Source organism: Mastigoproctus giganteus, chromosome 2 (assembly GCF_048544385.1).
Source record: "Mastigoproctus giganteus isolate SK-2022 chromosome 2, ASM4854438v1, whole genome shotgun sequence".
NCBI classification, from domain to species: Eukaryota; Metazoa; Arthropoda; class Arachnida; order Uropygi; family Thelyphonidae; genus Mastigoproctus; species Mastigoproctus giganteus.
This window is the reverse complement of record NC_143576.1, coordinates 86,583,501-86,607,446: the sequence shown is the minus strand read 5'-3', so window position 1 is coordinate 86,607,446 and position 23,946 is coordinate 86,583,501. Positions and strand designations below refer to the sequence as shown.

Here is a 23,946-nt window from a genome sequence, read left to right as displayed (position 1 = left end):
CCAACCATTTAAGGGTATTTTTCTTAGATGAATCATATACTGCGGCAACTTAATCCAGTTTAGATCGTATATAACAGCACAGTATAACTAGAAGTGAGTAGAGCAATCTACTCTCCAAAAGGTTGATAACAAGGCATGCACGTTGAGCTTCTTCATACAGCTGTTCACAGCAGGTGGATGTGTCAAGAATGGTCAACTTCTCATCTAGTATTAGTCTAAAAATTTGACATGAGGTTTTACAGTGATGAACTGTCCACTGTGTTTTAATTCTGGATCAAGATTAAGATCATGTTTATGGCAAAAATGCACACAGTTTTTTGTGTTGAAAATTGGAAACCATAATATAAGGCCCATGCAATGATATTGTTGATAGCAACCTGCAAATTGTCTTTGAATTTTTCTCATGTTCTGTGAATGGCAGGAGATACTGAAGCTGTTTTTGTAAAGATCATTTGACAATGTTGGTGGTAATTGTTTTGTGAATGCGTCCATTTTGATTGCAAATAATGTGGCACTAAATGTTAATCCTTGCAGAACCTCTTCTATCTGCAAAAAAGTTCATAAGAGAGGATCATACCTGAAAAGAGTTCAGCTTGACAAGAAGTTTTTAATTAAGCATGGGAGATGTCCTCTGAGTCTCAAGTTAAACAGAAGCTGCAGGGCAGGAGGTGAAGGGCTGTGATTAATGGTAGTTTTCAGATTGGGCCAATGTAAGAAGAGTTTTTGATTTTCTTAAATGACATCAACAAATGGATAGAAGGCATGATGTCAAAATTTGCAGATAATACCAAGATCAGTAGCATAGTTAATGATCAGTGCCAAATAGCATTTCTTTAGGATGACTTGTATAGACTTCAGTGATGGTCAGAAAAGTGGCTGCTAAGTTTTAGTGCAGCAAAATGCAAGGTCTTACAAATGGGGAATAGTAACCCTAAAATAACATACATACTTGGAGGAGGGGAATTAAAAATGGTAGAGAAAGAAAGGGATTTGGGAGTTACAACACTTGAACACTAAGTCCTCTGAGCAGCATAGAGAGCTGGCAAGGAAGGCCTATAGTGTGCCGTTTGTGATTTATTGTACATTTACACTTAAAGATAGGGCTACCATAATTCCACTACATAAGGAGATTCTAATATTGAACTAAAAAAAAATACTGTGTGCAAGTATGAAGACCACACATAAAAAAATGACATTAAGCTTCTTGTAAGGGTCCAAAGAATGGCATCTTGCCTGGTGAGATTGGCAACGGAACATCCATATGAGGAAAGACCTTGAACACGTGGGCAGCAGAGATGGTAACTAGGCATATTACAGGACCCCTGATTGAGGTGTACAAGGCTCTGAGAGGAGAGAGTAAAAATGAATGAGAGAAATTTTTATTGTTATATATGATTTCATATATAACAATAAAACATAAATGGGGAACAGATTCAAATTATGGGAGAATAGGTTTAGACCAGATTACAAAAAGTTGTCTTTTATCCAGCAAGTTGTTGATTACTGGAATAGGTTGCCTCCACAAACGGGCAAAGCCAACAGCTTGGGGAGATTCAAAGGATAGTTGGATAGTTACCTACATGGGGTTGTTTGTTTTATTTTATTATCATTACAGGAATACCTCGCATAGCACGGTTAATTCGTGCCAAAAAAATACCGCGCTATGCAAAACCGTGCTGATTGAGGTATTATTAGTATGTATTTTAATGTAATGTGTTCCGACAATTTGATTATATGGGTCGAGTTGCAAAAACTATATAGGTATTTGTTTACTATAAATCGATGCACACGAAATTCTTGCAAAAAAAAAAAAGAAACTAAAATGATAAAAATAAAAAATACTAGTAAATACAGTACAAATGATTTTTATTGCAGTATGTACATACCAACAAAAGAATATAAGTAAAGTATGTACTGTATTTTTATTTTGAAAAATAACTGATCAGCTTAGTTTGCACAGTTGTTTTTTTCTTTTTTTTTTATCTGCATACATCTCTTTATAACATCGAATGTCATTTTGCAACGCCTGCCTTACTTTCATACCTCGTTCGATGTTTGGATCTAGAAGAACACTCGGCGCCATTACATTTCTTATTTCCACTCATATTTGCGTATAAAGGTGTAACGTTTTTAAAAAATAATCTTTAATAAAAGCACAGCGAAAAATATTTGTACAGCTTACGCACAATCAATGACCTCACTGCTCAGAATTTAAAGTGTTTACTAATCTATCAAAGCCAGCAGAGTCTGTATATAATGGGAGTGGTGACAACAGTCAGCATGGCCTTGAATCCATAATGCATTGGCCTACATGCTGGCGTTATAATACATACATATCAAATGTATTGGTGCTAATGCAGTTGTGCATTGTTCTGCTGAAACAAAACACTTTAGTCATCTTTCCTAGCCTGTATGACTTGATATCTGGTAATTTAGTTGCTAAGTTAGTGTGAATGTAAGATAATCTACCATTATTGTCCCTTTTGAATCTCAGAAAAGAGATGCCATGACTTCCTGCTGACAGAATTGACTTGACCTTCTTTGGAAGTGGTGAATTAGCAAGCTTCCATAGTTTTTATTGTGGTTTTGGCTCTGGCTGGTAGTGATGAAGCCATGTTTCCTCCACAGTTACATATCTGGCCAGGAAGTTTTCAGGTTTTGCATAATAAATAGTAAAAAGTATGCATGGAAGCACTGTTCCTGGATAAAAATGACTGGAAAAAAGAGTCACCTGGTCTGACGAAACAAATTTACAGCTCCATCATGCTGATGAATGGGTGTGTATTCAATTGCAAATTGGTGAATAGCTGCAACTAGACCACACAATTGGAAAAAAATAGGCTGACAGTGGTGGTATATATTCATGGACATCATTGGTTCCCTTTGAACACATCCTCAATGCCAGATCCCACATTGGCATTGTTTGGGACTAAGTTTTACCCTACAAGGGAGCCCCAGGCAGCAAATGATTTCGTGATCAAGTGACTTTGCTAGTAAATTTGCGCTCTTTCTTGAAAAGCTAGATTGTTTCCTCATTTATAGCATTATACAGCCCACAGAAAGGAAGTACTTTACTATATCAGGAAGGAAAGTAACTTCCTTTTCTTTTTCCTATACTTATATACTTTCCTATACTAACCCACTACCGCTTGGTCACAAGTTGGCACTGATTCTGCTTCCACGCGGTGGAGGCCTGGAGGGTAAAAGCTATGCCTTTTAAGGTGAAATGGAGCAAAGAGATGTGAATTTACAGAAATCCACTGGGTTAACAAACCAGAACATAACAGGTTGCAAGCCTGGTTCTGTCTCAGCAAAATGTCAAAAGACTGACAGACAGAATCCACGATCCAGCTTTGCTCATTATTCATTCAACACAAGACCAACCTATTGGAAAACTCTTTCAGATGAAGAACTAAAGCAAGAACTGCCAGATCAGGAAGTGATTAATGGGATATGAATCAGGACACAACAAGAAGGTACGTTAGTTCCCACATAGACCATAATTCTGATCTTTGATAATCCTACACTACCAAAAATGATCAAGGCAGACTATCCAAACTATCATGTTAAAGCCTATATTCCACACTCCTTACATTGCTACAAGTGCCAGAAGCAAGGCATTTGCAAGCAGTCTGCAGGGGAGCAGCTACCTGCACCATATGTGCATCTGTTGTGCACAGTCACAACACCTAAATGTCTGAACTGCAGACAAGAACATCCTGTCTATTCCAGAGTGTCCCAATTGGAAATGAGAAAATTAAGCACAATGTAAAATTGAGCATAATTGATAAGTTTATCAAGAAGCCAAAAAATCCCTCCAAGCCCCAATCATAGACAAGCAAACTTATGCTCACACAGCCATGAAAAGGATATCAATTGTCACTCAAACAGATGTAACCATTCCACCTGGCAAATCTCTAGCTCAGTAGGCAAGGTCAATATTGATTACGGTACCAGTAAACCAAGCTCCAGTAAACTAAGGAAAACACTAAATACACTGATAACCATAAAATCAGCTGCTGTTCCTCAGTTAGATATTGGTTCCTGTTGTCCTAATATAAACCATATAACATCAGACAGCATGGATGTTTAAGATAAATCAAATTCTAGAACTATTTACCAAAGAGGAAATGGACACTGGACAACCTTACTCCCCAAAAAAAGGGGCAATGTAGAAGTAAACAATAAATATCCACAGCCACTTGGAAACAAACCGAGGGTTCCTCTAAATCTCAACCTAAATAATGCATACATTCTGACCTGGAAAATCTCAGCTTCTGAAGTTTTCTGGCTTGTTTTGTGATAGTTTCAGCACTAGTCTGCTTCCATTTGCAGATCAAATCATCAGTCATCAATTTATGGGACTTCAGTGCCGCTGAAATGTCACCTACAGGCTGACTGTTTGTGTAGCATCCTATTATCAATCCGTGCTGTATGTATGTTAACTCCATCAGTTAGTTATTTGGTTTTTAGGAGCATTAGCAACTGAGGCCATATTGCTCTGGGGATATGCGGTGGTCATTCCTTGACCTTTCCACATCCTCCGTATTTGGTGGTCATGGGCCGGAACCCCGGACTAATCAAGAAGCGTGTGCTACTCACTGCTGCTCCTGCCCACCTGGCTACGGAGGCGTCAACTCCGTCAGTCATGGGAGCTTGTATTCACAATCATGCCACTGTCTCCAGGTGTGTGTGTGTGTGTGTGTGTGTCTTATTTATAACTTTTTATTGTGTTGTGTGTGTGTCTTATTTATAACTTTTTATTGTGTTGTGTGTGTGAAAAACACAAACACATGCATGCATGCAGGTGTGCGTCAAAAAAGACACAAGTGATTAGTGCAGGCTGGAGAAAAAGAGAGGCAAAAGATGATTTTGATAAAATGGGATAGAGTATTTTTAAGCTAGAGGAGAACAAAAAGAGCAGATTACAAATTAGGAAATCTCTGAGAAGGAACATCAGAGTGGACATATGTCCAAGTATCACCTTTCAAGTGAAAGAAATTGTAGAGCAAATAATTAAGGAAACTGACACGAGTAGTGCTTGAGGAACCTAATAATTGAGACTGTCAGAAAAGGAGGTGGGGCTTGGCAGACTAGGTCTGCCAAGCCCCACTTCTTTTTCTGACAGTTGCAAGTAACATTTGTCTTTCATGCAGCTTCTGTGGTAATCTGCATGAAAAAAAATTTTTTGTTTTTATGTGATAAATAAGTCTGTATTAACTTAACAGTAACTTATTTATCCCACAAAAAGAGAGATTTAATTCCACACAGTCAAGATAAAATTCTGCAACTGTATCTAAACATGTTTTCAACTGCTCTAAACTGATGTTGAGTCAGTCACAGTGTAATATTAAACAGCAAATAATGATATGGATACTCTTCTCTCTCTGAAAAGCAATCACAATTATTCAAAAAAAAAAAAAAAAAAAAAAAAACAATGAAACACACCAATACAGTGCCTTTTTTAATACATATACAGGTAGTTCTCGACTTTACAAGTTAATTCATTTCTAGCACGTGCTCGTAAAGCGGGAATTTATTGCCCATACACATAAGGTTAAAAATAGGGGTTACATTCTCAACAATGAAATTAGTTAGCTAATTAGTTTATGTTTAAACAATGACTGATTTATCGAAAGAAATGAAAATGTAGCCTGTAAAATCAAGCAAATTATAATAATAGAGAAATTATTTACGACTTACAAATGTTAAAGAATGTTTATTCTTCATTATCATTGACTAAATGCACACTCGCACACTCGTTGATCACTCATTATTGGTTTGGCACTAGGTTTGTTGCACAAGGAGTCATCTTCTTCAGAAATGTTTCAAGAAGTGTTTGTTTCCAAGGTAATCTTCTCTTTTAATTATAAATTTCACGATTGCATGCATAAGCATTTTTTTAACGGCACACACACAAATTGCAATTAACATGATTTGCGGGGAGTAACAAGTTTACGAAGCTTAAAAAAAAAAGGAGCGAAGAGAAGATTCTGAAAATTTATTTATGTTTTTTATACGATTGAAGATTTCAGTAAAGGGGAAACACATTTCACCATAAATAACGTAAAAAACCACACAATTACAGCTATTGGTATTTTCGCAAATGCAATAACATCGAATTTACTACTGTTTATAATTGCTTGCAGTAACAGAAAAGCCCAATAAACCGGAGAGTGCCAATTGCTCTTATTGTTTTATGGTCGTGACCTCCAGAAATGTTCTTTAGAAAAATGTCACAAAGGCATTCAAAAGTGATTCTTATAATGAGAACATATGATAACGATGAAAGTGTAGTGCATTTTAATGGTTTGAATTGGTAACTAATACAATTTACAAACCTCGCTCATGACCTTTTATATGACCTTAAGGTCACGCTCCTGACCTTAAAAATAACATTGTAGAGAGATAAACAGCTTAGTTATACAGCGAAAATTTCAACATCCGAGATCTTGAAACAAATTACCAAAACACAATGTGTTATTAGGTTCCCATTACGATATTTTAACAATACAATGGTGTCTCTGGAACTGATTAACATCATAAAGGGGGCACACTGTATTGTATAGCTATGCACATGGTTTGGAATGTGGTATTTATGAATGTTTAACATTCATTTTTTGCAATTAATCTTCATATTTTCGATTTTGTTGATACTTTATACCTGGGGGAAAAAAACTCGTAAACCCGGGAACTCGTAAAGCGAGAACTGCCTGTACATTAAATTGTAAAGTTTATCAAAAAGGAACAAAAAGGAAATTTAGCAATCCAAAATTTGACACAAATTTTGTAGTAGTAGTAGTAATAGTGGCATGTGATGCAAGAAAGCAACGGTATGGGTTTATGCAGCATCAGCCAAAAAAAAAAAATAAATAAATAAAATAATAATAATAAAAATAAAAAAAAAAATAAATAAATAAAATAAAATAAAAAAAAAAATCACACCATTCCCTCCAAATGCCTGTCCAGTTCCTCCTTAAGTTTATTTAACCTGTCAAGTTCCACAACGACAGATGGAAGTTTGTTCCAGCAATTAACCACCCACTGGCTAAAGGCAAATTTCCGCACATCTATTCTACATCTGTCTTTTCTTAATTTGAATTTATGCCCCCTTAGGTTCGTAATCTGAACAAGTGGAAGGATCCCATCAGAATTCAGCGTGCTCAACCCATTCAAGGCCTTATATACCTCAATCAGATCACCGCACAGGTGCCTAGTCTACAGCCACTGCAATTTGCAGAACTTATGCCTCTCTTGGTAAGAAGATCCCTTCATTCCCCTCACCAATCTTGTTGCCCTTCTCTGTACACGCTCAAGTAAATCTACATCCTTCCTAAAATGAGGCCTCCAGACCCATACGCAGTACTCAAGGCGTGGCCTGACCATTGCCTTATAGAGAGGGATAATCACCTCCTTTTCCCTGCTAACAAAATTCCTATATATCATTGACAAAACCCCATGACCTGGCCTGGCAGCCTGTCTGCATTGCTGAGAAAACTTCATATCTGACTGCACAATTACTCCCAGGTCTTTTTCATTTTCTACCACCTTAAGTGTAGTACCACACAGTTGGTATGTTTCACTGGGGTTACTTCTACCCATATGCAGTACTTTGCATTTGTCAAGGTTAAACTTCAGTTGCCACTTCTTAGCCCATCTGCCCAAATTATCTAGATCCTGTTGCAGTAGCACACTGCCATTACTGTCATTAACAACCCTGCCAACCTTTGTATCATCTGTAAACCACCACTAAGCCTGATATACCTTCATCAATATCATTGATAAATATACAAAACAACAGAGGACCCAACACTGAACCCTGTGGGACTCCCCTAATAACATTAGTCCACGAAGAGCAGCACCCATTGAATACCACCCTCTGTCTTCTCCCACTCAACCATCCTTTTATCTATTGTAGCAACTTACCCTTAATACCATTCTGCTCCAATTTGTACAATAGCCTTCCATGTGCAACAGTGTCAAAAGCTTTCCTGAAATCCAAATATATGATATCGAAATTATTTTTTGCATCCAGTTCCTTTGTAACCACATCATAATATCCTATCAAATTTGTCAGACAAGACTTTCCCTTAACAAACCCATGCTGTGTCTGAATTATTGCTGCAGTCTTGTCTAGATGATCCTGCAATGCATCTTTAACCAGTGACTCCATTATTTTACCCGGAACAGAAGTTAAACTAACTGGTCTGTAATTATTCGTGTCACCCTTCGATTCCACTTTGTGAATTGGGGATACATTTGCACATCTCCAGTCTGTGGGGACCTCCCCTGAATCCAAGGATGCTCTAATAATTATGGCTAAGGGCTTGCTTAGTTGCTCTGCCGCCTCCTTTAAAATAACTGGATAAATCCCATCCACCCCAGGTGCTTTTCTTATGTTTAACTTTAAGCCTGATATACCTTCATCCTCCTCCTCATAATTCCTCATGTGTGAATGTAAATGCAAAATATTCATTCAGTTTGTTTGCTATCTGAATTTCTCTAGAGCACAATTGTTATCTTTTTCACATTGGTCAGATTAACACCTTAACCGTCAATTCACAAATGTCTGCCACAGTGAAACTTAAAAATGAATATTTTAAATGAGAATCACAAAAGTTCTGCAGTGTTATTAAGAATATCTGACTAAAATTTTCTCTTCACTAAATAATGACAATATGTTCTGAACTGTTATGGATACTTGAACCTGTTTAAATTGAAAAGGACATATTTTGGTCCCTTGTACTTAAAATTAACCAGTTTACTAGCGGAAATCTCCAAGGCAGAATGTGCTGGTCCCATAGGAGGTAATTAATGTTGGTAACTCTACTGTCAGGGGAAACAAGTAATATGGTGTACAAGAAGGATAGGTGGAATACGACTAGGGTATGTCTGCCAGGAGGGCAAAAGTAGATGATGCTGTAGAGCAGACACCATCTTTTAAGGGCACAAAAGGTGATATCGTTGTACATGTTGGCACAATATTAAGAGAAGGAGATCTGAGGATTTATTTAACAAATACAGGCAACGTTGGGAAAAAGTTGCAAGTTAGGACTGAATTTGAAAGTGTCTGCAATTTCATCCAGACATGATAAGAGGGAATATATGTTAAGAGTATTGTTGATCAGTTCGGTACTGGAGAGAATGTGCAAGGTTCATGGGATAGAAATTTTCTCAGCATCGTCTGTGCTTGTTAACAGGAGAGATTGTTTCTACAGGGATGGGATACACTTAAATAGAAGAGTACAAGAATATTTGCTAATGCCAGTAATAGGTGGGTTGGAAAACTATACACAGACTAATAGATTAACTAGAGCTGCAGGCAGAGGTGAAAGTGATTCTTGTAGTTGGAAGCATACAAGAATCCAGCAGCTTGGAAAGCAAGGTGTCAATGATTTCATGCCTTGCAGTTGCTCATCATGGAAGAAGTAAATACACAGAGTAAGAACACGTGCATGTACTAAGAGTAAGAACACGTGCATTTACACTAATGCTAGGAGAACTGAAAAAAAAAAAAAAAAAAATTTGAAGTACTGATTAAATCATGAAATGCACACATTGTATGGATAAAGGAGAATTTGAATAGGGGGAGTACAATGTACACAGGAAGGACAGAGGGTGGATTATGCTCTTAGTTAAGAAGCATTAAATCTAAGGCAGTTCATCCAGTCGACATGGGTGACCAGTGCAATGTTGATTTAGTCTAGTGTAATATAAGCACTGGGAACACAAAAATTGAGAGTAGGACTGTGATCAGCATACCAAATAGCTATACAGAGAAATAGATTGAGCCAGTAAATCAGAATGGCTTATAATGGGGATTTTAACTTTCCAGATGTTGACTGGAATTTGTGGGTTGGTCACACACACTAACAAAACTTTCATAGATTTCTTGGATGACTGTTTTCTACAACAGCAGTACGTTAGAGGGGAAACATGAGGAAGCAATACCCTTGAACTGGTTATCAGCAGTGATCAGAATGTACTAATGTGGAATTAAATTAAAGACGTAATTACGGTCTCAGGCACCTTTAAAATTTTATGCAGCAGGACTAACTGATGATACTAACAGCAAATTCTAAATGGGAAGCATAAAGTAGTAGTAGTAGTGGCATGTGATGCAAGAAAGCAAGTGTATGAGCTTATGCAGCATCAGCCAAAAAAAAAAAAAAAAAAATCACACCATTCCCTCCAAATGCCTGTCCAGTTCCCCCTTAAATTTATTTAAGGTATCAACTTCCACGATAGATAGAAGTTTGTTCCAGCAATTAACCATCCACTGGCTAAACGCAAATTTCCACATATCTATTCTATATGTCTTTTCTTAATTTGAATTTATGCCCCCTTAGGTTCGTAATCTGAACAAGTGGAAGGATCCCATCAGAATTCAGCATGCTCAACCCATTCAAGGCCTTATACACCTCAATCAGATCACCGTGCAGGTGCCTAGTCTCCAGGCACTGCAATTTGCAGAACTTAAGCCTCTCTTGGTTCATTCCCCTCGCCAATCTTGTTGCCCTTCTCTGTACACGCTCAAGCAAATCTACATCCTTCCTAAAATGAGGCCTCCAGACCTGTATGCAATACTCAAGGCATGGCCTGACCATTGCCATACCATTCAAAGCTTAGACTTAATGGATGTCAGATGAACTATTGAGACATGTGGCAGAGAAGAAAAGTGCATGGCATGCATATAAATTAGTCTGTAACCAAGTCACAAAGGAGGTTAGGAAAGTTAAGGCAGATTATGAGAAGTCTCTGGCAAAGAATGCAAAGAAAAGCAGCAAAGACTTCTATGCTTATATTAACACTAGAAGGAAAGAAATTAATCATATTGGACCACTTGATGTTACTGGGTTAACTGTTTATGATCCTGCTCAAGTTGCTGAAAACTGAATAGATATTTTGCATCTACATTCACACATCAGGAATTCTTTATGGGAGGAGATGCCAGATGTTTATCAAACTCTTAAGGGTAGCTAAATGACTTTATGATAACAGAAAGCAAAGTGGAAGAGACATTTTTGAAGGTGAACATAAAAAAGGTGGTGGATGGAATCTATCCAATTATATTAAGGGAAGCAGCAAAGGAGGTAAACAAACTCTTAACCATAATTATGAGAGCATCCTTGGATTCAGTAATAGTCCCCATAGACTGGAGACGTGCAAATGTTCCCCCACTTTATAAAGTTGGGATCAAAAGGTGACATGAATAATTACAGATCTGTTAGTTTAATGTCCATTCCAGGGAAAATAATGGAGTCACTGGTTAAAGAAGCAATATCTTCAAACAGGCCTATGGGGCTTGGAAATTCCATACTGCAATAATTACACTCAAACACCAGCCAAGCGAATAAAAATTTTACTATAAAATAAAATAAAATACAAAAATAAAATACAATAAAATACTATGATACAATATTGGGAGACTAAACTAATACAATAAATTAAAATAAATTATGATAAAACAATTAAAAACAATACTAAAATCGTTAAAATTTGCTAAAATACCTAAGCTTTCGGAGACTGCTGTCTCCTTCTTCAACAGTGTACTATTACTGCAGTGACACATCCTTAAGTAGCAGACCCATGGCACTCAAACAAGTGATTCACCAGGCACATGGTCGGCATTCCCCACATGCACATCGGAAACAGAAGTGGCTCAGGAGCATGTCAAACGGAACCGTTCCGTTCGACACGCTCAAACGGAATGGTTATTAATGATATTGATGACGGGCTTAATATCTCTAAGTCTCCAGATGACACAAAGGTTGGCAGGGTGGTTAACAACATCAACGACGGCATGCCAGAACAACAAGGTCAAGAAAAATTAGGTTGATGGGCTGAGAAATGGCTTTATTTTTTATTTTTTTTTTTTTTTTAATTTTTTTAGGAGCATTAGCAACTAACACCATATTGCTCCGAGATATGCGGTGGTCATTCCCTGACCTTTCCGCATCCTCCGTATTTGGTGGTCATGGGCTCGAACTCCAGTCTAATCAAGAAGCGTGTGCTACGCACTGCTGCTCCTTCCCACCTGGCTACGGAGACGCCGCTGAGAAATGGCAGTTGAAATTTAACACTGAAAAATGTAAAGTACTGCATATGGGAAGCAGTAATCCCAGAGTAACATATCAATCGTGTGGTACCACACTCCAGGTAGTGGAAACTGAAAAAGGCAGAGTAATTATGCAGTGAGATATGAATTTCTCTGAGCAACATACACACATCCTGCCAGGCCAGTTCATGGGGTTTTGTCAATAATATACAGAAACATTGCTAATAGAGATCAGGAGGTGATTAGCCTCTTGTACAAGGCCATGTGAGGCAGCACTTTAGGAAGGATGTAGATCTGGAATAGGGGCAGAGAAGGACAACCTGATCGGTGAAGGGAATAAAAGGGTGCTCTTACCTAGAGACTACGCACCTGCAGGGAGATCTGACTGAAGTGTTGAAAGCTTTGAACGGATTGAGTAAGCTAAACATTAATGGCATTTTCCTTTTGCTGAGACTACACACATGAAGAGAGCATAAATTCAAAGAGAGGATGGTGGCAGGATAGATGTGTGGAAGTTTTCCTTTCTTTGACAGTGAGTGGTTGAATGTTGGAATGGGCTTCCATCTGTTTTTGTATAAGTGAATGGTCTGAATAAATTTAAAGAACTAGATAAATTGTTGGAGGATATGGATGGATAAAGTGTGTGTGTGTGTGTGTGTGTGTGTGTGTGTGTGTGTGTGTGTGTGTGTGTGTGTGTGTGTGTGTGTGTGTGTGTGTGTGTGTGTGTTCCACTGGATGCTATATAAGCTTGCTTTCTTCCATCGTTTGCCACTACTACTATCTACTATAAATTCATATTAAACAAATTTTTCATCAACATTCACACATGAGGAGTTATTAAGGGAGGAGAATGCCAGAAGTTTATCAAAGTGTAACAAGGTGCTTAATGATTTTCTAATAACTGAGAGCAAAGTGGAGGAGAAATTGTTGAAGTTAAAGAAAGACACCTGGGATGGATGAGATCTATCCAGTTATATTAAAGGAGGTGGCAAAAGAAGTAAGCACATCCTTAGCCATAATTATGAGAGCATCCTTGAACTCAGGGGAAGTCCTCATGGATTGGAGATGTGCAAATGTATCCCCAATTCACAAAGGAGGATCTAAGGGTGACACGTGCAATTACAGACAAGTTAGTTTAACCTCTGTTCCAGAGAAAATAATGGAGTCACTGGTTAATGATGCATTGCAGATTCATCTAGACAAGACTGCAGTAATAATTCAGACACAGAATGGATTTGTTAAGGGAAGGTCTTGTCTGACAAATTTGATTGGATACTATGATGTGGTTACAAAGGAACTGGATGCAAAAAGTAATTTTGGTACCATATACTTGGAATTAAGGAAAGCTTTTGACACTGTTGCACATGGAAGACTTACTGTACAAATTGGAGCAGTATGGTATTAAGAGAAAGTTGCTACAATGGATAAAAAGTGGTTGAGTGGGAGAAGACAGAGTGGTAATCAATGGATGCTGCTCTTCATGTACTAATATTATTAGTGGAGTCCTCCAGGGTTTTGTCAGTGTTAGGCCCACTGTTGTTTTATATATTTATCAATGATACTGATGAAGGTATATCAAGCTTAATGTCAAAGTTTGCAGATGATACAAAGGTTGGCAGGGTTGTTAATGACAGTAATGATAGTATGCTACTGCAACAGGATCTAGAAAAGTTGGGCAGATGGGTAGAAGTAACCCCAGAGTAATGTACCAACTATGTGGTATTACACTTAAGGTGGTAGAAAATGAAAAAGACCTGGGAGGAATTGTGCAGTCAGATATGAAGTTTCCTGAGCAGTGCAGACAGGCTGCCAGAACAAGTCATGGAGTATTGACAATGATATAGAGGAATTTTGCTAGTATGGAAAATGAGGTGATTATCTCCATCCACCTATAAAGCTATTAAAGTACACTGAATGTAAAAAATTAATGCTGTATTATAATTCCCTGCTTATCTATTATGTTGAAGTTAACAGATTTTTATATAGTCTTTTTATATTAACTATTTTTATACTGTTGAGAAGATTGAGAATTTGCGGTTGAATGAGGAAGAAAGGATTTCATCTTTACCAGAATTATATTAGTCACTCAATCTGAGAAAATATTAGGATCAGGAGATTTAAAACAGCAGTTCAGTAAAGGAAAAAAAAATCATGCAGTTCATCCTCTTTGACACTATGCTATGTACTTTGAAGGGGTCATGGTGATGAAAAGATCAGAAATGTTAGGGCTGTGCTTAGGATTGTCTAATATTCTAGTAAGTAAATTAGCAAGTTGTGAAAGGTCATTAATAATCACAAAAGACTTAGCATTTCTTCCAGCTGGAGTAAATAATGATGTTAAAATCACTAAAGAAAATTACTTAAATTACTATAAAGTCAAGATGAAGAAAGTGTAAAGTCAAAAAAAATCAAAACATTTTGAGTAACCTGTTGAACTGGAAGAGTGACAGAGAAACAGATGAATTTTACAGAATTGAATAAAGAGATTTTGAGCCAAAGAAGATCAAAATGAGCAGATTCCAGATTAAGAAATAGTCTCCAACAAGGAATATCAGAGTGGATATGCACAAGTACCACAAGTGAAGAAATCAGAATAAATAATAAGAATAAGTGAGATGGTTGGTGATGGTGGAGGAAACCCATAATCGAGACTCTGTCAGAATAAGTTGAAAGCTTAGGATATTAAAGATGGAAACAGAAATCACTGTGATGATCACTGGAACCATGTATATTTTTGAAATGAATTAGAAAATATTTGGAGGTATATTTTTCTCGTAGATAAGTTTGTTCCATTAGTTTGATTATTCATTATGCACTCATATAGATGAGATAAAAACTGGCAGGAAAGGGCAATAGGACAATGCTGTAGGAAATTATGAAAATTTTTAGTTATGCTGTATAGGATAACCAAAAATTTATGAATATACCTTAACAGCACGTGGTCTTAGCAAAGGTCTTCTACTGTACTATCATCTTCAGAAGGAAAATATAGTATCAATGAAATGATCAGTCACATACGCCGACCTCAACCCAATACAGCATGCATGGAATGCTCTCAACAGGAGAGTTGCCAGCATCTTCCCAAAAACCTCTCTGAGGTCACATCAGCCATTATGCAAGAATGGGATACCTCCAGCATTAATTAACAGTCTCGCTCTCTCCACAAGGAATTGATGTCTTGCTTGTATAACTAACCACGGAGACTAAGGGGGTAGTAGTAATAGTGGCGGCATCACATGCCGCCAGTACTACTACTACTACTATGCATCATGTTAGGATATGTTTCAATGGATTATTGATGCCCATTTCTGGTTATAGACACAACTCTAATTTTAGACAGAGATTTAATGTATCAGTTGTTGCATTATTAAGACATGTTAAAATGAATGTCTCACTAATGTTTTGTCATAATCTAATATTTTTGATATATTTATTTATATTTTTCTTCCCCTCCCTTTATTGAGCACATGTATCATGATGATGTACACTTCGTATGTATACAGAAACATTAATCTGAAAAAAAAAAAAAAAAAAAAAAATGATAATTACTAAATCTATTTCAGTAAAATCTTCAATTTGTATATATTAACAATCTAAAATAGTCTATTTGTTTAAAAATTCCACATATTGTCAGTGACTACCAGCTAAAAGTAACTGTTAACAAAGAGGGAGAGGATAAAAAGATATTACAATGGTCACATTAACTCCAACATAAAGTATGATCTTTATTAATGTACTATACCTTGAGTTGATATAAAAGCATTTTTTTGCTTATAACCATCAACAAAATTTGCATTCAGATAATCAGAACAAAGGTCACCTTCTATATGAGATATTTTCACACGTGTATGATCATAGCATAGGACATCAGTATATCTATTCTTTGGCTGATTAGGTTTTAACCTATAAAGCAATTAAAGTACATTAAATGTAAGAAGATAATGCTGTATTATAATTTCCTATTTAGTATCTAGTAAGCTGAAGTTAACAGATCTTTATACAGTATTTCTTTACTAACACTCCATTTTATAACCACTTTTATACAACATTAAAGAATTTAATAAAAGTATGGAAAATGTAGGAATGAAATGGTGAGCACAAAAAAAAGAAAAAAATAATAATGAATTCACTGTATTCATATATGCTTTTCAAGTGAAGATCTAATTTTGATACAGAATATTTGAATACTCGTATTTAATGACATGCAATAATGTCACCATAATCAGAGAATGAAAGAGGTGAATGAAGGCAAAACTGGCACCACGGAGGTGAAATGATTGCACAACTTACAAAATATATATTTTTTTAATGATAGTGATTTGCGCTTTTAAAAGTGCAAATGTTATATTGTTTAAGGAAATATTTGAAATAATTGGCATTATATATGTAACTTACTGAAGGGCTATGCACAGTATTAACTGACTTAAAATAACAGGGAGCTAACTTATAATGAAGTTTCTCTTTGTAAAATAACTACTTTGAATAAAATTTTTTTGGTGCCTCTTTTTGTCCTCAACTAGCCTCTGATTGTTGCTTTTCATTAGCAAATGTTTGCATTCAATTCTAGAGTATTTTGAATTTGTGAATCAGTGGCTGGTATTTCTTGGTTTGTGTTATTCATATTCTTCATCATTGTGGCAGATTAGTTCCTTTTTTTTAGCATATTAGCATTAGCATTAGTAGAGGCATTTGATGCAAGAAAGCAAGCTTATGCAGCATCAGCCAAAATAAAAAAATAAAGTAAAATAAATAAATAAAAAATAACCACTTCCACTTCACCCCTCTGTTCGTTCGAAATACCTGTCCAGCTGAGCCTTAAACTTATTTAGACTATCAACTTCCACGACAAGGGATGGAAGTCTGTTCCACCTACCAACCACCCGCTGGCTAAAGGCAAATTTCCGCACATCTGTCTTTCCTCAATTTGAATTTATGCCCTCTCAGGTGATTATTCTGAGCAAGAGGAAGAATCCCATCAGCATTGAGCATGCTCAAACCATTCAAGGCTTTGTACACCTCTATCAGATCACCTCGCTGGTGCCTAGTCTCCAGACACTGTAATTCGCAAAACTTAAGCCTTTCTTCGTAAGAGCACCCCTTTGTTCCATTCACTAATCTTGTTGCTCTTCTCTGTACTCGTTCCAGCAGCTCTACATCCTTCTTGAAATGAGGCCTCCAGGCCTGTATACAGTACTTTAGGTGTGGCCTGACCATTGCCTTATACAAGGGAATAATCACCTCCTTATCCCTGCTAGAAAAATTCCTATATATCATTGACAATACACCATGAGCTACTCTTGCAGCCCGTCTGCACTGCTCAGAGAACTTCATATCTGCCTGCACAACCACCCCCAGGTCCCTTTCATTCTCTACCACTGTCAGTGTAGTACCACAGGGTTGATACGTTGCTCTGGGGTTGCTGTTTCCCATATGTAGTACTTTACATTTGTCAATGTTAAACTTCATTTGCCACCTCTCAGCCCATCTGCTCAACCTTTCCAGATCCTGTTGCAGCAGCATAGTGTCAGTAGTGTCCTTGACAACCCTGCCAACCTTCGTATCGTCTGCAAACTTGGACATTAAGCTTGATATACCATCATCAATATCATTTATAAATACAGAGAACAATAAAGGACCCAATACTGAACCCTGAGGGACTCCACTAATAACATTAGTCCACGATACACTATACAGCAGAGGATGGCAAATGTTCAATTGCAATACACAGTAATGACATAGCCGAGTGGTCAGGAGCACGAGTGCAGTAGCACAGGCTCTTTGAGTGGACTGGGGTTCAAGCCTGTGACTGCTAAATACGATTAACATTTGTATTGATTGATTTATTGTAAACTCCACTGACCTGGTGGTCGTGCCGGAGTAGAAACAAGAAAACTTATAAAATATAATTTTCTGGAAAACAACAATGCCAGATATTTCATTTAGTACTTAAATGATTTAAGTTCTAAATTAACTTCAAATTTTTACCCCCCCCCCCGCCCATGGATGGTTTTATAAAAAAATACTATAACTAGCATATTATAAAAAATTCTACAAGTGTATTTTATTTAAAATAGAGATATATGTGTAAAAAAAAATAATAGGCCAATCTCAAGACCTTGTTTATTTTTAGCATTAGCATTAAAAATTAGCATTAAAAATTAGTTCATATGATAGAAAGGTTTCTGGTTCCTGCTATACAGTTTATGAGATGGATTGGAGAATGAAATGCATTAATCAGTTATTACAACAATACTTATTAACCATCAAGAATGAAATATACAAATTTCCCACTGGTGGTTATAAATTTCTAACTAATGCCTAAAATGTGATAAACAGCACAAATAATATTTCTAATATAAGTAATAACAATAAATTAATTAAAATATGAAACCATATGTGGTTTCATAATTTTAATATGGTTTCTAATCAACTAATGACCAAACTAAACACTTTTTATCAAGTGGAAATTTGATATTAAGTGCAACAGGTTATGCTTATGAGGTGCTACCACTATTTGAAACCAAGATTTTTAAATTAAATTAGCAATCCAAATCATATGAAAGGGAATGAATTAATTTAACAAAACAAAAAGAGAAATTAATCAGCAAGATCCAATACTTACTAAGCGAAGTACAACATCGCTGAATCCTGAAAAGATCACAAATGAAGCTAGAATGCAGCATGGACTCCCACATACATGCATAAACTGAAAGCAAATGCTAATGCATACCCCAAAACTGAAAAAATAACACAAAATAAAAGTTTCAGGGAATCATAGTAATTACTTCATCAGAATGGCACCTGCTATTGCAAATTCCAAATGGTTGGAATATTATACAGATTTCATTTCTGACTGGAACCAATCTGTTTCACCTGGTCCACATTTTACGCAACATAGCCTAAGGCCATATTTCAGAAATAAGCTGATAGGAATCAAATCAAATATGGATACCCCTACATGATCAAGAAAGACCAATAAATTAAAACACAACATAACTAAAACCTGATGCAATACAAAGAAAATAAAAATACAAAATACAGATTTCATTTCTGACTGGAACCAATCTGCTTCACCTGGTCCACATTTTATGCAACACAGCCTAAGGCTAATTTTTTTTAACTAGACACAAATTCTAAATTTAAAGCAAAAATTCACAAAATTGTTTTAAAAATTTTAAATTTCAGGGTTGTCATAATTTTACTGTGTTTTTGTGAAAAAGATGGCAAAAAACTGATCGGACAGAAAAAAATGGAGTCCCCCATTTTAAATCCAGAGAGTTGGTAAATATGCATAGTTCAATTCAGTCACATTGAACCGTTGGGAATTTCAATCTACTGAAATCGACTGAATTGAACCCGAATTATGCCTAAGGGCCATATACTCTTCCCCTTTCATTTTAACGTTCATTAACCTAACAGAACATTAGACAAGCTTAACACACATCTAACACCCTTGATCTTTTCTACACTAACAACTAGTCTTAATACATAGTTAATGTTAGTAGTCCTCTCAGGGCATGAGATCACAACCTGGGATTGTCTCTTCTCCAGTGTAGTTCCTCTCCCATGGCCATTCTCAGCACCATTTTTTCCTTTCCTTAGTAGGACTACTGTTTTAAATATTCTCTTAGTGTTTTATCAGATTGTGTCAGTGAAATTATTCGTTTCAGAATGCAATTCTTTATCCTTCATTCAATTCTAAACTTTTGCATTCTTCATCCAATTATAAACTTATTGGTTTGCCAATAAATGTGCTAAGGCTGTTCAAGATAAAAACAGATAAGAACATACAGCAACTGGCTTGTATCAAAATCTCCAGCTTCATTTTCTGCTTGCATTAAAGCTCCCAACATTACATAAAAGTTGCATTATAGCCTTAGTTGCTAATGCACCAATAAAAAATAAAATTACATAAAAGTTATTTAACAATCCAAACTCGATTTTGAACAGGCCAAAAGTAGGAAACTCTCGTTGTCTCTTTATATCAATGAGAAATTATTAGAGTAAAGTTGAAAAATATGTAATTAATGATATTGAAATTTCACATGATTATTTAATGAAAAAAATTTGAGACTACAAGCGAGTAAGGCTCCTGGGGTTGATGGCATATACCCTATAATTTTAAGGTAGGTAGGAAGCAGTGGTGACCTATAGTGGGCTCGCGAGAGCCCATTGTTATTTTTTTTGAAAATATGCGAGCCCATTGTTGAGACGATCATTTATTTTACAAATGAAATCCTAAATGCGCAATTATTGAGCCGAAACTACAGTGGGCGAACGGGGCCCCATTCCCAGCATTTTAATGGTGCAATTGATCAGTTATGTATTTTAAAATTGCTTCATTTTTGATTTAATTACAGTCAGACCTCTGTTTAACCAACTTCTTTATACCGAATTTTTTAAAATTCCCTTAATTACATTTAAAATACAGTAGTTTCCATAGAATGAAAATTATTTCCATGTAACGAACAGATTAGGAGAGACAACTTTGTATGCATTGTTCTCACCTCTGGCCTTTAGGTAATTAGAAAGCGCAATTTAAGGGTGAAAGGGATTACCGTCCCACAATGTTAGTGGTGTCTGTAAAACTTATGCAGCCACATTCTGAGAAGTTGCGCTAGTCAATATGCTTTCCAAAGCCAGTCAGAGGATTAAGAAGATACCCGACATGGATAATAGCCTCTGGTCAACCTGTGTTGTGGTTCCCCTTTACTCCGACAAACAGGCGTATGTTTTTCGGAGAAGTGAGTGAGCCATGCCTTCCAGTAAATTTCTCCTATCTATGTTTACATGTTTACAGTAACCGAATATCTGAGTGCTTCCGATATTTTGCACAGTATTCAAAGAACTAGTGACAGTAGCAACGTAGGGGGGAGATTGAGGAAACTAAGATATTATATAAACTTCAAGAAGATGAAATGTTGACAGATTTTGAAACTTTGTCGAGCCTTTCACTGCGTAGAAAATGTTTATAATGGCATACAGGCAATAATTAAAAAAAAACAAAAAAAAAAAACTGTATTACCAATCTCCAAAAAACTAGCGTGAATTAAGGATAATTGCTAAAGAATTTGATGTGGAAACTACAAAGATTGGTCATGTGTTTGGGCTATGAAGAGTAGCTTGTAGCTTGCGAATGGTAATTGTGGGTTAAGGGAATTATCCTGCATTGTGCAAACATTTTGGATCAGATGCCGCCGTAGCCCAGCGGTCAGGCATGCGAGTGCATAAGTACATGTGCCTTGAGTGACTTGGGTTCAAGCACCCTGACTGCTGAATACGGTGCTGTTTCTTGTATTCTTTCTACCTTGTGAACTCTTCTGACGATATGGTCGCCCTGGAGTATAAACGGGAAATTTATTTTTATTTGGGATTGTTAAAGCGACTTTTAAATCTGGACTTTCTTAACCATTTAGCACTAATGATCGACATCCTGCAGGAGCTTTCTTACATTTCAGAAGCTTTACAGATTCACTATGGCAAAAGCAGATAAATTAATTATTCGAACAATCAATGCTATTGCTAATTTGAAAAATTCTGAAGAAAAATATGAAGCTAAAATTGAGAGCATGATGAAGTGGAAAGAATTTGAAGGAATCAAAATAGAAAGTAAGAACAGTAAAATTACCTCGTGACAAGTTATTAATGCAACAGGGTGATTTTAAATTAAATAAAGAAAATAATCATACCATTAAAAGAAATTTTAAGCACATTCTACCGGAAATCGTGGAAATTAAAAGAACTTTCGTCTCGGTGGCAAGACTGAAAACCGAATAAGAAATTTGTTTTTTGATAAAATATGAAATAAAAATTAACGATTTTAGTGATTTTGTTGAAGACAGTTTATTTTTAAAATCGAGTGAAATTCCCTTTACAATTAAGAAAGCCAAAAATATCTTTGAAACCATTGCGATTAGCAGTGATGAAACTGAGCGAGCTTTCAGCGTAATGAATAATATTGTATGAATAAATGAATGAATAATGTTGAAAATTAAACACATTGCAGATTATGATGACCATACATCTAAATGGAAAACCATTGCTTCAATTTGATCCGGATCGTTATGTCAATATTAATAAAGAAATAAATTTCATATGGCAATTTTTAAAAGAAAAATTTCCTGGATATTTGTGCAATATTTTTTTTCATGTAATCTGTGATTTTTGTGTATCTTTTCTAGAACAGTTTCTTTTTTATGTAATATTTGTTTTTATATTCTAGAATGTTTTGTGATAATTCGTTATTTGTAATATGGGGAATATTTTTATTTTTTATTCGCAATATTAAAATTTTATCACGAAAAAAAATGTATCCATTATATTTCCCTAGTTGTAAAAAAAAGAATAAAAAAGTCATGCATCTGCCAAGCACGAGCGGTAGATGGTTTTATGTGAAACATCCTTCACATCATATAGTGACGCCACATGGTTGTGACGTCATACTATTAAAAATTCCAAACAGTTAGAACTCGAGATATCGTACTGGTCAAAAAAAAAAAAAAAAAATGCGTCACATGCTCTAATCTAATCATACTACTAGTGAGTGTCCCACACAGACTAGTTGTCTGAGGGTGGGAAGCACCTCTGGCAGATGCCGCGGGTGACGTCACTTCTGTGACCGATTAGATTTACTCGGTAGGTACCCCCCCCTCAAAAGGATGTTTCACATCAAAAAGTCGGCAAAAGTGCGAGCCCATTGTTAAAATATTCACAGCTCACTACTGGTAGGAAGTGAGTGCATTGAACCATTGGGGCTAATTATGAGAGCATCACTGGCCTCAGGAGAGATTCTGTTGGATTGGAAAAGTGCCAATGTACAGTATATCCAATACATAAATGCAGTTCTAAGAGTGTAGTGGGAAATTACAGACCGGTCAGTCTAACTTCAGTAGTAGGTAAAATCATGGAGGCAATGACAAGGGAGGATACAGGATCATTTGGATAGAAATGGAATTCTGAAGGATACACTCAGCATGGTTTTGTAAAGGGAAAATCATGTTTAACAAATCTGGCTATCTATTTTGACAGGGCCATTAGTGACCTGGATTTAGAGAATAATTTCGACATTGTTTATTTGGATTTCAACAAAGCATCATCATCCTTCTCTTTCTTGGCGATTCCTTTCTACTTCTGACTCTTTCTCTCTCTCTCTCTCTCTCTCTCTCTCTCTCTCTCTCTCTCTCTCTCTCTCCTCTCTCTCAGGTAACTCGGGAATTTTTTTTTTTTGGCTGGTGCAGCATAAGCCTCAAGCTTCCTTGCGCCATATGGCTAATAATAATAATAATAATAATAATGAGTGGTTACTTTATACCCAGGAACAGGTTGGAATCACAGAGAAAATCCTTAGATGAATAGCGGGATGGCTTCAGGGCAGAAGGCAGAGGGTTGTGATAAATGGTTATTCCTCAGATTGGGTTGATGTAAGAAGTAGGGTTTCTCAAGGATCAGTATTCGGACAACTATTGTTTTTCTGATTTTCTTAAATGACATTATTGAATGGATAGAGTGAATGATGTCTAAAATTTTCAGATGATGTAAAGATTGGTAGAGTGGTAAATGATCATCACCAAGCACAGCTTCTTCAGAGTGACCTAAATAGACTTCAGGGATGGTCAGAAAAGTGGCAGCTATGCTTTAATTCAGCAAAGTGTAAGGTCTTACACCTGGGGAACAGTAACCTCATAATAACTTAGAATGACAATGAAATTTTCAGTTATAAATGATTCTAGAACTAGGGGCCATAAATTCAAGTTACGGGGAGAGATGTTTAGACTGGATTGCAGGAAGTTTTATTATTTTAGCCAATGAGTTATAAATTACTGGAATGAGTTACCTACATGGATGGTAGAGGCTAACAGTTTGGGGAAATTCAAAGGTCAGCTGGATAG

At 36.3% G+C, this 23,946-nt stretch overlaps 1 protein-coding gene across 4 annotated transcripts in view; it reads right to left on the bottom strand.

The window, feature by feature from the left end:
- LOC150089389 (tyrosine-protein phosphatase non-receptor type 9-like) overlaps positions 1–23,946 on the bottom strand; it is a 316,237-nt gene that overhangs the window by 36,775 nt on the left and 255,516 nt on the right. For all 4 annotated transcript variants that reach the window (XM_090389348.1, XM_090389328.1, XM_090389331.1 and 1 more), the window contains one exon: positions 15,801–15,961. In XM_090389348.1, the coding sequence (XP_090245474.1) occupies positions 15,801–15,961 (161 nt within the window). The remainder of the gene's footprint in view (positions 1–15,800; positions 15,962–23,946) is intronic.